At 34.0% G+C, this 15020-nt stretch overlaps 1 protein-coding gene across 1 annotated transcript; it reads right to left on the reverse strand.

The window, feature by feature from the left end:
- Positions 1 to 239: 239 nt before the first annotated feature.
- Positions 240 to 13791, reverse strand: atp6v1b2 (ATPase H+ transporting V1 subunit B2). The gene is made up of 14 exons (XM_051121698.1): positions 13577 to 13791; positions 10204 to 10259; positions 9791 to 9889; positions 9609 to 9702; positions 9439 to 9516; positions 9190 to 9329; positions 6324 to 6425; positions 6146 to 6243; positions 5702 to 5825; positions 3962 to 4112; positions 3799 to 3881; positions 3592 to 3696; positions 3120 to 3249; positions 240 to 1177 (listed from the first exon to the last, which is right to left on the reverse strand). The coding sequence occupies exons 1-14, from the start codon at positions 13707 to 13709 to the stop codon at positions 1041 to 1043; spliced, it is 1530 nt and encodes a 509-aa protein (XP_050977655.1). The 5' UTR covers positions 13710 to 13791; the 3' UTR covers positions 240 to 1040.
- Positions 13792 to 15020: the final 1229 nt, after the last annotated feature.

Raw genomic sequence — 15020 nt, forward strand, 5'->3', positions numbered from 1 at the left:
GATATCCTCAGACATTTTATACAAAATATAACTCGTTTTATTTTTAAAAAAATTATTAACTGAAGTATGTGCTAATTATACTACTTTTATCAAAATATCAAAAAGATCAAAAAAGATCAAAAAGATCAAAATCATTGGTTTGCAAGTAATTATATACTTTTTTCTCTATTTTGTTTGCAAAGCAGAACATGTTCAGACTCATTAAGTTACAAAATTTTCTGGTGAAATGAGTAGCCACATTTAATGAGAAGCACAATTATATTTATTCATTTATACCACATCAAGGTTTATTTCATGAAGCAACTGTTCATATACATATTTTCAATATAGCGTTCATGCATTAGGACAACAATCACTTGATATCACACTTTATCACAGTACATATTTTAATGGCACCAAAATAAATTATAAACAACATATTACTTCCACAAACAGAAATTACACATTTTATACAAAATATAAAATAACAACACATGACAAAAGAAAAACCTATTGCTCCGTGTTTGATTTTACTCCTTTGATTTGATAGGGCCACTATGCTTTTTCCATTCCTTTGTAATGCATTCTATGAACATATGGCTTCTTTTCATACTTTATGATAAATATGTACTTTTATATAGTGTATTCATTATAACGATGAAAAATTCATAGAATACATTAAGCCATTATACATTCAACTTGGCACTTCTGAAATATGGAAATACAATGCTCTAAACCTTTACCAGCTAATAGAAAAATTGGCCTTTCCCGCATTGTATACCACTTGTTCAAAACACAGTTTGACACACTGAGCTACACACACACACAAACTTTCACACTGCGGTGTAGCAACAATATTCATACAATATTTGCTTTACTATTTAGCAACACTTACATGATAAATAAATACCAAGAGCAGCAATGAAAACAACTTTGTATTCCATCAATGTAGACTCAGTGTATTTGATTTGAGCAGGGAACGTGAGTAACATCTAGAACTGTTGAGGACAGATTCACGGCTGATTGAGAGACAAAGTGAATAAACGAGGAAGGAAGTAAGACTAATGTTTGGAGTCTCGGGGATAAAACTCGGCCAGAGTGCTCTGAGGAATCCTCTTCAGCATCTCCTTGGGGAAGATTCTCAACAGCTGCCAGCCAATGTCCAGTGTTTCGAACACAGTTCGGTTCTCATATGCACCTGTGGCACAAAACATGTTAGGCTCATTCTGAAGTTATATATAGTGCAGCCCATTGCCATGGTTAGATATCAATGCCATCAAAGCTACAGATGAGTTGTTTTTTGGAGAAATTTAGTATTACATCACTTGCTCACTAATGGATCCTCTGCAGTGAATGGGTGCAATCAGAATCCAAACAGTTCATAAAAAACACCACAATAAATCACAAGTAAGACTCAAGTCCATCCATTAAAAGGAGAAGTCCACTTCCAGAACAACAATTCACATATAATTTACTCACCCCCTTGTCATCCAAGATGTTCATGTCTTTCTGTCTTTAGTCGTAAAGAAATTATGGTTTTTGAAGAAAGCATTTCAGGATTTTTCTTCAAATAATGGACTTGATTGGTGCCCCAAAATGCAGTTTAAATGCAGCTTCAAAGGGCTTTAGATGATCCTAGCCGAGGAAGAAGGGTCTTATCTAGCGAAACGATCTGTCATTTTTTTCAGAAAAAAAAAATTTGTATACTTTTTAAGCACAAAAGCTTGTGTAGCACAGACTCTGGGATGCATGTTCACAACTTACTATTGAATCACATCGAAAGGTCACGCGGAACCACAGACCCAGTGTTTACAAAGCGAACGCGCAAAGACTAAGAAAATGCAAGTCAGTCAAACGCTGTTTACAATCAAACAGGTACAATGATGTCGGACAATTCTGAAGTTGCAGGAGAAAATAAGATTTTAGAGTTTTTCGCCATACTCTACTTTTTTTAGCCGGAGCACACAGACAATGAACTTAGGCGTGATTCATAGTCATTTCGTTCATTTTAGCAAAATATAATTAAAATGTTATGTGTTACTTCCCTAACACATCTACTGCTTACACAAACGTTGATCACACTACAAACAAGACAAAACTGTAATGCTATAAGAAACAGAAAAGATTATTTCATTGTTTACCTGGGTCTTTGGTCTATGATTAGCTCACCTCACCTCTTATCTGACAAGATTTCGGGTTTGAGTAGTTAGTTATTCACATGACAGCCCCATAAGATGAACGAACGACTCGAAAAACCCGCAGACTCGAAACAGGTGAACTAATTCCAGTACAGAACCTAATAGGATGTTGCTCATGCGCAACTCAACAAATCACTCCCCGAGACGACTCGTTCTTTCTGAGTCACATTAAAGATTCTTTCAAAATGAACGAATTGATCAAGAACGACCCATTACTAATTCGTAGCATCGTGAACGCGCATCCCAGAGCCTGTGCTACACAAGCTTAAAAACTACACAATTTTTTTTTTTTTTTTTCAAAAAAATGACAGATCGTTTCGCTAGATAAGACCATTCTTCCTCGGCTGGGATCGTTTAGAGCCATCTGAAGCTGCAATTAAACTACATTTTGGAAGTTCAAAAAAAAAAAAAAAAAAAAAAAAAAAAAAAATTCGCGGCACCACTCAAGTCCATTATATGAAGAAAAATCCAGAAATTCTTTTCTCAAAAACCATAATGCCTTTACAACCTAAGACAGAAAGACATGAACAACTTTGATGACAAGGGGGTAAGTTAATTATTTGTAAATTGTTGTTCTGGAAGTGGACTTATCCTTTAATGTCTTTATTTCTTAAAACCATGCAGCTTTTCACTTCACAAGATGAAGTCAGCTGTTTGCACTCTCATTCTGATGGCACCCATTCACTCCAGAGGATTCATTGGTGAGAAAGTGATGCGATGCTAAATTTCTCCAAATCTGTTCCCATGAAGAAACAAACTGCCTTTTTATTATGGAATATTTTCCTTTTTTTAACTGATATTACACATTGTGATTAGAGACAATATTTGTTCTGTGCTTGGTGAGAACAACTGATTTGATGTGTTAGATTTTTTGTGTGAAAGGGTGAGATAAAGACGAAATTTTTCATATCATTTCACAGGTGCGCTTCTCTTGTTACTTACCCTGGGAAATAAAATTCTTCTCAAATTTCTGTAAGAACTCCAAGTACAACAAGTCATCTGATGTCAGTGCTTCTTCCCCAACCACAGCCTTCATTGCCTGCACATCTTTTCCAATGGCATAGCAAGCATACTGCAAAAGATGAGAAATAATTTAAATCTCCATATATAACGTGCATTAAATGAATAAATGGGGAAAAAATCTGGTGTGCACAACTGCTTGTATAACAAACCCAATGGTTTTAGTCACTACTGAGCTGCTGTTCTTTCTTTATTATTTTAATTCTTAAATAAGCAGCACAACTGCAGCATTGATAATAATAAACAAGTTATTTGAAAAGCAAATAAACATATTAGAATGGCTTCTGAAGGATCATTTGACACTGAAGACTGGAGTAATGATGCTGAAAATCCAGCTTTGGATCACATGAATCAAACAAAATACATTTTACATACACAAAAAAAAATTCCATACCAGCTGATTAGAAACATCTGAGTGGTCTTTGCGTGTCATTCCTTCACCAATGGCTGACTTCATCAATCGAGACAAAGAAGGTAGTACATTGATGGGAGGATAGATCTGTATGGAAATATCAACAGTTGAACTATTAAATAGCACATGGGATTCAATCATGTACTATATATCTAATGTTCAGACTGTAAGCTTATTTCTATGACTCGCCTGTCTGTTATGAAGCTGCCTGTCCACATAAATTTGACCCTCAGTGATGTAGCCGGTTAAATCGGGAATGGGATGAGTAATATCTGTGGAGAGGAAATTAAAATATTAAGTAAATCAGTTATGATCATTTAAAGATTAAAAGTAGAGTAGGATGTTTGCTGACCATCGTTGGGCATAGTGAGAATTGGGATTTGGGTGATGGAGCCATTGCGTCCCTCCACACGTCCGGCCCTCTCGTATATTGTTGCCAGATCAGTGTACATGTAGCCTGGGAAACCACGTCGACCAGGAACCTCTTCTCTAGCTGCTGAGACCTTCAAGATGATAGTCAGGAATAGCATGTTTAGCCTTGATACTAACGGCTGTCAGTATAAATTTAGGACAGTTAAATCGATTAATCATGATTAATCGCAACCAAAACTGTGAAAAAGTTTGTTTACATAACGTGTGTGAATACTGTATTTATATGTACAGTTGAGGTCAAAAGTTTACATCCCCCTTTCAGAATAATTGAAAATGTTGATTATTTTACCAAAATAAGAGGAATCATACAAAATGCGTGTTATTGATTTATTTAGTAATGACCTGAATAAGATTCACATAAAAGATGTTTACATATAGTCCACAAGAAAATAAAGTAGTTGATATATATATATATATATATATATATATATAAGACCCGATTCAAAAGTTTACATCCCCTTGATTCTTAATACTGTGTTGTTACCTGAATGATCCACAGCTGTGTTTTTTTTTTTTAGTGTTTAGTTTTTGTTGTTCATAAATCCCTTGTTTGTCCTGAACAGTTAAACTGCCTGCTGATCTTCAGAAAAATCCTTCAGGTCCCCCAAGCTCTTTGGTTTTCCAGCATTTTTGTGTATTTGAACCCTTTCCAACAATAACTGTATGATTTTGAGATCCATCTTTTTTTTATACCGAGGACAACTGAGCGACTCATATGCAACTATTACAAAAGGGTCAAATGCTCACTGATGCTCCAGAAGGAAAAACCATACATTAAGAACCAGGGGGTGAAAACTTTTGAACAAAATGGAGATGTGTAAATTTTTTTTCTTATCTTGCCTAAATATAACATTTTTTTTAATTCAGTACTGCCCTTCAGAAGCTACAGAAGATACTTACATGTTTCCCAGAAGACAAAATAAGTTGAATGTACCCTGATCTTCAAATTCCAAAAGTTTTCACCCCCCAGCTCTCAATGTATTTCGTTTCCTTCTGGAGCATCAGTGAGTGTTTGAATCTTCTGTAATAGTTGCATGTGAGTCCCTCAGTTGTCCTCAGTGTGAAAAGAAGGATCTTAAAATAATACTGTTATTACTGGAAAGGGTTCAAATACACAAAAATGCTGGGGAAAAACAAATCAAAGAATTTGCAGGACCTGAAGGATTTTCCTGAAGAACAGCAGGCAGTTTAACTGTTCAGGACAAACAATGCACTCATGAACAACTATCACTAAATGAACAAACAAACAAACAAAAAAAACCCAGCTGTGGATCATTCAGGTAACAAGACAGTATTAAGAATCAAGTGTATGTAAACTTTTGAACGGGGTCATTTTTATAAATTATTTTTTATCATAACTATTATTTTCTCTTGTGGACTATATGTAAACATCTTTTATGTGAAATATCTTTTTCAGGTCGGTACTATAAAAAAATAACATGCATATTGTATGCTCCCTCTTATTTTGGTAAAATAATTAACATTTTTGCAGATTCTGCGAGGTGTATGTAAACTTTTGACTTCAGCTGTATTTAAATATATATATATATATATAAATAAATGTATAAATATATGTAATATATATATTCTTATATTATATAAACACAAACTTTTATTCTAGAAGCGATTAATTGCGATGAATCGATTTGACACACTGTACCTCTCGTAAAGCCTCGGCATAAGAGCTCATGTCAGTCAATATGACTAGCACGTGTTTCTCACACTGATAAGCCAGAAACTCAGCTGAGGTAAGCGCAAGGCGAGGGGTGATGATGCGTTCAATCCTGCAACAGGAAATTAAACAACTTGTTCCAAGTCACATCAAAATACTTTCAAAAAAATCATATTACACATTTATTTATGTCATTCTAAACCTGCATGACATTTTGAAGGATTGTACTGGTTGCTCTTCTGTAACTCATTTAATTTTTATCCTCTTGGAAATTATTCAGAACTTTATGGATGTTTCTTTGGTGCTTTTATGCAATCCCAAAAGGCTATACATGTGTTTGGAATGACATGAGAGTGAGTAAATAATGACATCATTTTATTTTTGGGCCAACTATCCCTTAAATTTTTAAGAAAAATTTGAGAAGATACTGACGTGGGATCATTGGCCAAATTTAAAAAGAGGCACACGTTGTCCATGGACCCGTTCTCTTCGAAATCAGACTTAAAAAATCTTGCAGTCTCCATGTTGACCTAAAGATACAAGTAATATCAGGAAAATATCCCATTGGTATGGATGTAAATGCAAACTTTTAATCAAAAGTGCTCCTCACCCCCATGGCAGCAAACACAATGGCAAAGTTCTCCTCACTGTAATCCATCACATCTTTGGACTTCTTCACCAACCCCGCCTGACGACAGATCTGTGCAGCAATCTAAAAACACACATATTACAGTGAGGAAAAACAAAACAGGTTCAAGGTTCAATTGTTAAGTCATTAGGCTTAAATTAAAATAGGCATTTTGGTATTTTCCACAATATTGCTGTCTCAAGATGTGTGCAAGAGTGCAATGGTTAGAGACAATAAATCTGCTTGATCTGAGTCACTGTGTCTGACTGGCTGATTAACTTAAATTTTTTACGTTTGATATTGCAACATTGCATTTTACCTAAACTATTGTTCAAATGTTTAGTCAATAAGACTGTTTTCTATTTGAATGCATTTTAAAATATAATTTTTTTTCTGTGATGCAAAGCCGAATTTTCAGCATAATTTTTCCAGTATTCAGTGTCACATGATTCTTCAGAAATGATCTAATATGCTGATTTGCTGGTCCAGAAACATTCATCATTATTATCAGTGTTGAAAAGTTGTACTGTGTAATATTTTTGTGATATATTTCAGGATTCTTTGATGAACGGAAGGTTCAAAGGAAAAGCATTTATTTAAAAATTAACTATAAAACATAATTATAAAGTAATGCCTTATAAATGCCTTTACTGTCACTTTTGAACAATTTAAAGGAGAAGTCCACTTTCAGAACAACAATTCACAAATAATTTACTCTTCCCCTTGTCATCCAAGATGTTCATGTCTTTCTGTCTTCAGTTGTAAAGAAATTATGTTTTTTGAGGAAAGCTTTTCAGGACTTTTCTTTATATAATGGACCTCATTGGTACCCTGATTTTGAACTTCAGAAATATAGGTTAAATGCAGTTTCAAAGGGCTCTAAACAATCCCAGCCAAGGAAGAAGGGTCTTATCTAGTGAAACGATCTGTCATTTTTTTTTTTTTGGAAAATAAAAATTTGTATACTTTTTTAAGCACAAAAGCTTGTGTAGCACAGGCTCTGGGATGCATGTTCACGACTTACTATTGAATCACATCGAAAGGTCACGCGGAACTACAGACCCAGTGTTTACAAAGCAAACGCGCAAAGACTAAGGAAGTGCAAGTAAACCAAATGCTGTTTAACAACAAAAAGGTACAACGAGTTTTACGGAGAAAATAAGATGACGTTTTTTGCCTTTCTCTTCCTTTTTTAGCCAGAGTACACAGACGATGAACTTAGATGTGATTCGCAGTAGTGATGGGAAGATCGGATCATTTTGCAGACTCGGACCTTTGAGCCTCATTAAGCAAAATGCAAAATGAACGAATCTCTTTTCCAGTCATTTCGTTAATTTTAGCAAAATATAATTAAAATGTTACGTGTTACTTTCCTAACACATCTACTGCTTACACAAACGTTGATCACACAACAACAAAGACAAAACTATAATGCTATAAGAAACAGAAAAGATTATTTCATTGTTTACCTGGGTCTTTGGTCTATGATTAGCTCACCTCACCTCTTATCTGACAAGATTTCGGGTTTGAGTAGTTCGTTCATCACGTGACAGCCCCATAAGATGAACAAAGGATGTTGAACAAATCACCCCCCGAGACGACTCATTTTTCCCGAATCACATTAAAGATTCGTTCAAAATGAATGAATCGTTCAAGAACGACCCATCACTAACTTGTAGCACTGTGAACGTGCATCACAGAGCCTGTGCTACATGAGCTTTTGTGCTTAAAAAGTATAAAAAAAAATTTATTTTATGAAAAAAATTACCCATCATTTCGCAAGATAAGACCCTTCTTCCTCGGCTGGAACCATTTAGAACTCTTTGAAGCCGCATTCAAACTACATTTTGGAAGTTCAAAATTGGGGCACCAATCAAGTCCATTATATGAAGAAAAATCCTGCAATGTTTTCCTCAAAAATCATAATTTCTTTACGACTGAAGACAGAAAGACATGAACATCTTGGATGACAAGGGGGTGAGTAAATTATTTGTGAATTGTTGTTCTGGAAGTGGACTTTACCTTTAATGCGTCCTAAGGCTATGTTCACACTTGGTGTCTTTTTTGAAACTGCCAGCATCTGTTTTACATTATAATCCTATGGAGTAAACCGTATTTTCAAAAAAAGTCCTGAGCACTTTTTTTAAACACCACCGCCGGCATCATTTTCAGCAGCTCAGAGCGTCTTTTCAAGTTGAAAAAAGTTCAACTTTTCTGAAAGAAACACCCTACGTCAAGGCCTTTTTGAGAGCTGACCAATGACAAGCGAGTAGCCAGAACTGACGTTTCCATAACAACAAGAAAAAATGGAGAAGGTGCAGGTAGAATGAGTATTTTATTGTTGTGAACAGATATTCTCCTCCCTGTTAACTTCAAAAACCGGCATGCGGCTCCGATAGCCTCGTGGGCAGTGCGATGATACGAACCATGTTGCGCTTCGGGCATCCTTTTTTCAAGTCCCGGCCTGCAGACACTTCCCGATCCCATCCATCCCGATCCCATCCAACCACCCATTTTTAAAAAATAAAACACCAGCGCAAAAGCGAGCTTCCTCTTTTCTCGACATTCATACTGTTGCAGCTGTTGTTATAGCAACAAAAGACGCCCTCGGCTGCCAGATTTTTTTTTTTTATAATAATAAAAAAAGCGCCCTTGTCAACTTTTTCTTGTCAAAAAAGACGCCAAGTGTGAACATAGCCTTACTGAATAAAAAGTAAGAATCACCTTGAAATTCTCTTCAAGGATAATCACCTTTTATATAATCAAGCTTTTATATATTCAAAACCTTCTTGCCTTTAAGATGAAAAACAAGAGAATGAGACATTTAAAAAACCAACAGCAGCCTCACCTCATTGTGGGGTAGACCAGCTGCAGAGAAAATGGGGATTTTTTGGCCTCTTGCAATACTGTTCATGCCATCAATGGCAGAGATGCCGGTCTGGATCATTTCCTCAGGATAAATACGACACTGAGGATTAATCGGCTGACCTACAGGAATCATGAGGAAATTGGATGGTAAACATAACATCAATACTCAAAAATGCCACTGATGACAGTTTGTCAGTGTAATAATTTATGAGGCCCCATTGAAATGTACCCATAATGTCTAAGTAGTCCTCCGCCAGCACCGCAGGCCCTCGATCAATCGGCTTTCCAGAGCCGTTGAAGACCCGACCTGTAACAGACTTCTAGTTTCAGCAAATACACATGATAAAAAAAAAAAAAAAACATTACATGGCTTCAGGATATCTTCTTTTTAATTCTTACCCAGCATATCCTCAGACACAGGTGTGCGCAAAATATCCCCTGTAAATTCACATGTGGTTTTTTTGGCATCAATACCAGATGTTCCCTCAAACACCTAAAAATGAAATAATGAGGGATGCTACGAATCAGATTTCCACAAAAGTAAAAAAAAACAAGAATTTTGTAAGGTCTCAGTCTCTGACCTGAACCACGGCTTTGGAGCCTGTGACCTCCAGCACTTGTCCACTCCTTTTGGTGCCATCAGGCAGAGTCAGATGGACAATCTCAGCATACCTGGGGAACTGAACCAGATATTTAAATGTTACTGATCAACCGGTTAACATTACATCAAGAATTTCAGTACTTTCCAAACAAATTAGATGATTGCCTTGGCTTCTTTATGCATAATTACAAAGACAATAATGAACATCTAGATGGGTCACTGAGTAGAAGTAGGTAAACTGTCATTACCATTTACAAGAAAATATTTTATATTGGTTGTTATTTTATATTTTATACCCAATAAGTAAGCAGATATTTAGATGCATTATGTTTCTAAAACACAATATATATCAGATGTGTAACAAGGTTATTAAATAATACAGAAATCCAATACCTTCACTTGATCCAAAATCACCAGGGGTCCATTAACACCAGCAACGGTTTTATACGCTGTGCACACAATAAACATCAATGTCACAAGAGATTTTTCATAGTCTACATCAAATCACAAACACAACTATGTCACACAAATTCTACAGAGCTTTTCTTTTAATTGCATGAGCAAAGATCAGTAAGGACTGCAATAAGAAAAATAAATACAGTAAAAAATAAAGCACATATCACCTGATAAAATATGACATCATGTTATGGTCAAAGTGTCTTAAAAAGAAAAATAAAGAAAAAGAATGAGAATGTCATTTATAATGTAGAAACACAAACCCAAATAGAAATAAATAACAGAGATACCCATAATAAAAAAATAAAAGGTCATGATGCCCAAGTAATCTGTTATTCCTAACATTTTAATTATGTATTTATGATTGCTTAAGAGATAATGAGATTCTTTAACTAAAAAGACTTCATATTTGACAATTGAAATCTTTAAATGTAAACATTTTTAAAGCTCCTTGCAAGTTGTGATATCATCAGTGCCTCTGATGATGCTGCCATCTATGGCAAGCCAATTTAACATTAATCCTGTATTTTTATGTTAGAGGATTCTACTCAATTTTACTAGCAACTATTCATTACATACTAATACCAAGACTTGATATATAAACTATAATATATATAAACTTTAGATATGTACACTCATATTACTTATGAATGGGAGAAAGTGTAACACTTTATGGCAGAACAGTCCCGCCTTCTAAAAGAGCCAATCACTAATTGGTAAAGTCATCACATCACTGCAGCTGCCATTAGAAGCTCTGGTTGCTATAGAAAAAGTCAGTTATTTTTAACAATAATTTAGAGACGGTTGTTGTCATATTTCATTGGTGATTTCAAATATGAAACTCAACTGTAAACATATTTGGAGAATTTGATGTTTCCCATTCAAAGAGATAGGAGGTGTACGTGCACGACTGCAATAGCTGCCAAAGAGGTGCTTCAAAGATGGCCGCAAGTGAAATGCCTTGTCTTAAAGGGACTCTTTGTTTATACTTCTTTCAATAAAGGGTTTTCACGACGCATCACCAATCGGCCATATCGGCAGCACTGAATATAAACAACACCAATGAATCAAACTAAACTCGCATATTTTGCTAATTATTGCTGCTGAAAATGGTCAATTATTGTCATGTTTTGGGCTGTACCAATCGGTTGGCCCAAGAAAAACATTCGGATTACTATAGACTGACAAAAGATATAACAAATCTAGGAGAAGAGTGTAAAGTAACTACTGCGTTACTTTAAAAAAAAATCTAATTTAATATAACTATAAAATAAATATAAAACATTGTACACTAATCTACACTATTTTAATGTTGTTGTGGGCAGTGTTGGGAATGTTACTTTGAAAAGTAATTAGTTATAGTTATTAGTTACTTCTCACAAATAGTAACTGAGTTAGTAACAGAGTTACATCATTATAAAAGTAACTAATTACCAGGGAAAGTAACTATTGTGTTGCTTTAAAAAAAAAAAAAAAAAAAAAAAATTAAATATATTAAATAACTTGGATGACCCCAATATTAAATATGTTAAATGAATGAAATTTTAATGAAATTAATTACATTTTTAGTTTACTCACCAGACTAATATTAAATATCTGATATAATATTATAATTATAATTAGCATTCAACTTTAGCCATTAGAACTTTAGTAATTAGAATAACCATGTAAGAATGCATGTTTGTCATGTTGACTGAACTTAGGACTGGTGGTGATATTGTTTGTAATTTAGTGTTTCTATGAACGTCTTGTTACTACCACAAATTCTAGTATTAATAACAGTATTAAACACACTAAGGTTTAATGAGCTGCTGGGTTCATGAATATTAATCACGTTGTCTGCATTCGCTCTAACTGATTTGCTGTAATCAAAACAGGGACGATAATAGGTGAGCGCCAGCCAATGAGATTGCTGTTTGCACATTAGTTCCGCCTACTACCGGAGAAACCAGCAGTTCTTAAAAGCTGAAGTATTCCAAAGGAGCTCCGTTGTTTTGAGAGGAAAATACAACAAAGAATATTGTTTAAACGTAGCTCGTCAATTCTGCATGGTATAAGACTCTGTCGCTCTGTATGTTTCTTTGGGTGTGTGAGACAAAGTGACAGCTAGTCGTGTGCCTTCACACTAGAGTTTACAGCTCGTCAAATACAGGTACGCTGCGCATCCATTCAGATGAACTGAAAAACAAAATTATAATAAAATTATAATAAATGATAGGTAAGCCGTATTTTATTGGCAGTAATGGTAACGGCGTTGTAACGTAGGAAACAGTAATTCGTTTGATTACTCGTTACTGAAAAAATAACGCCGTTAGTAACGCCATTTATTTATAACGCTGTTATTCCCATCACTGATCTTTACCACTTAATAACTTTAGTTTGTCAAAATATTGCGCCCTTTCCTGCTTACTAAGTCCTTCTCTTTATGATTTAGCAGCTTCCACACATTTTTTTCTGTGGTTTAGACAGCATAAATTAGCATAACAAAGTATTTCGTAGAACATTAACCGTGCTGTTGTTTACATCCGAGTATATGCAATATGGACAAGTGCAAACCCTCTATAGTCACTAGTCTTTCAGTTTTACTATTAACATCTTATTAAGTACTATTATTTCCTAAATGCTTTCAGTAGTAAGAGGTATCTTTTCCATTGCTACTGATAACAAATGTTATATTTTGGTCACTATATTATATGGGGATCTGTGGTTGAGATACTGACTACTCATTTAAACTAGTATGTATTCCAGCTGTTTCTGGTACTTGTTATTAACAACTACTTATTAGGTACTAGTACTTCTATATGTTTCTTAATAAGAAATAATAAGTAATGAAAAAGAACTAGTTACATGAACACAGATACTAGTTAACGGACTAGTCTAAATGTTAAAACGGCTTGCCATGACGCCATCACGACGCAGATCCTGCAGGCATAAACCTAAAACCCGCATCACGCTGATTTTTAACGTAATATGTGGTGAAAATCCAACCAAACATTACATTGATTTTAAGATCATGCAATTAGACGTAAACAATATGCATTTGAAAGAAAAATATATTCTCTGGTTAGCAAGCTGACCCTGGATTCACCTGACCGCATCTATAGATCAGAGATGTACAATATCAGATATGCTAAAAATGAGATGCTAAATGTCTGCAGCTGAAAAAAACATGATTGAACATGAAAATAGCAGATGCGGTGTAAATACAGAGCACGTCATTCATTCGTTGCGACACACACACATCATTTGATCGCTATGGTGGTGGGTTTCTGTTTGCGAGGGCCCTTCATAGTCAGCAATGATCACTCACTTAATCTCGGCTGAGAAATGTAGTCACGAGTCACGGCAAGGACATTTTCCCGAACGGCGACGTGTTTGCTCCCGGTAACAGCGGATGATATTTCGCTCACGGCTCCGCTTACCATTCCCCTAAGAGCCTTCATGATGACTATACTACACAAAAATCACTACTGTAAGCTAAGTGTGAGAACACGGCTGCACATGCGCATTGGTGCTTACGTGTTTCTCCCCCTCCCCTTTTCAAAATCGACGCAGTGAACGCTGACGCCCTCTAGAAGTGTTTATGTTGTTGACACGATCACCTGTGACAGTATAATATGCTTTATATTTCATATTATTAGAATAACAACCAGAGTAAAATGTGAGTTGAACTGAAAATTAAAAAAAATAATGAACTTAAGAATTTAAACGTATTTATGTTTCCATTTTGCTTGAACAATACCAGCTCTAGAGCTGCATAAACTTTGTGCAAATCAGATTTGAGAATTAACATTTAACCATCTGTACAATAAAAAATAGAAATAGTGCAAAATGTTAAATATTTCTTTTAACGTATTACGTCATACAGCCTCTTTGCTAAGACGTTTTATTTCATTACATATATACATATATATATATATATATATATATATATATATATATAAGCCATATACATATTGATTTAAAATAACATATAATTGTTAATTTTATAATTACTGTAAAATTGTAAATATTGTAAATGTATGGAGAAAACGAACCTTTCATATTAAAAATTATAACAAAAAATCTAAAATTACAACAAATAATAAAACATTATAACAAAATTATTTTAAAAAATAGTCATGCACATATATACGTCAAAATTAATTAAACTGGCATAATTGTTAATTGTGTAATTTCTGTAAAACTGTATATGTATGAAGAAAATAAATCTTTCATATACAAAATTATAAAAAAGAAAATTTAAAATTATAACAAAATAATAAAAAATAATCATGCACATATATATGCTTTAAAATTATTTAAAATAATTGTTCATTTTAAAATGACTGTAAAATTGTAAATATTGTAAATGTATGGAGAAAATAAACCTTTCATATATATATATTTTTTTAAAAAAGTAAAAAAAAAAAAATAACCAAGCACAAATTTCTCTTTCTCTCTCTATATATAAAAATTAAAATTAACTTCAAAATTAATTAAAATAACATAACTGTTCATTTTAAAATGACTGTAAAATTGTAAATATAAGGAGAAAATAAACCTTTCATATGAAAAACTTAATAAATATGCATAGATCTCTCTCTCTCTTTTATATATATATATATATATATATATATATATATATATATATATATATACTTCAATATAACATATAGTTATTAATTTCCTAGTTATTGTAAAATTATTAAAGAAGCAGTATTTATGCCAGCATGCATATTAATTTAAATGAAAAAAAAAGAAAAAATCGTCAA

This window comes from Labeo rohita, chromosome 10, assembly GCF_022985175.1.
Source record: "Labeo rohita strain BAU-BD-2019 chromosome 10, IGBB_LRoh.1.0, whole genome shotgun sequence".
Lineage (NCBI taxonomy): Eukaryota > Metazoa > Chordata > Actinopteri > Cypriniformes > Cyprinidae > Labeo > Labeo rohita.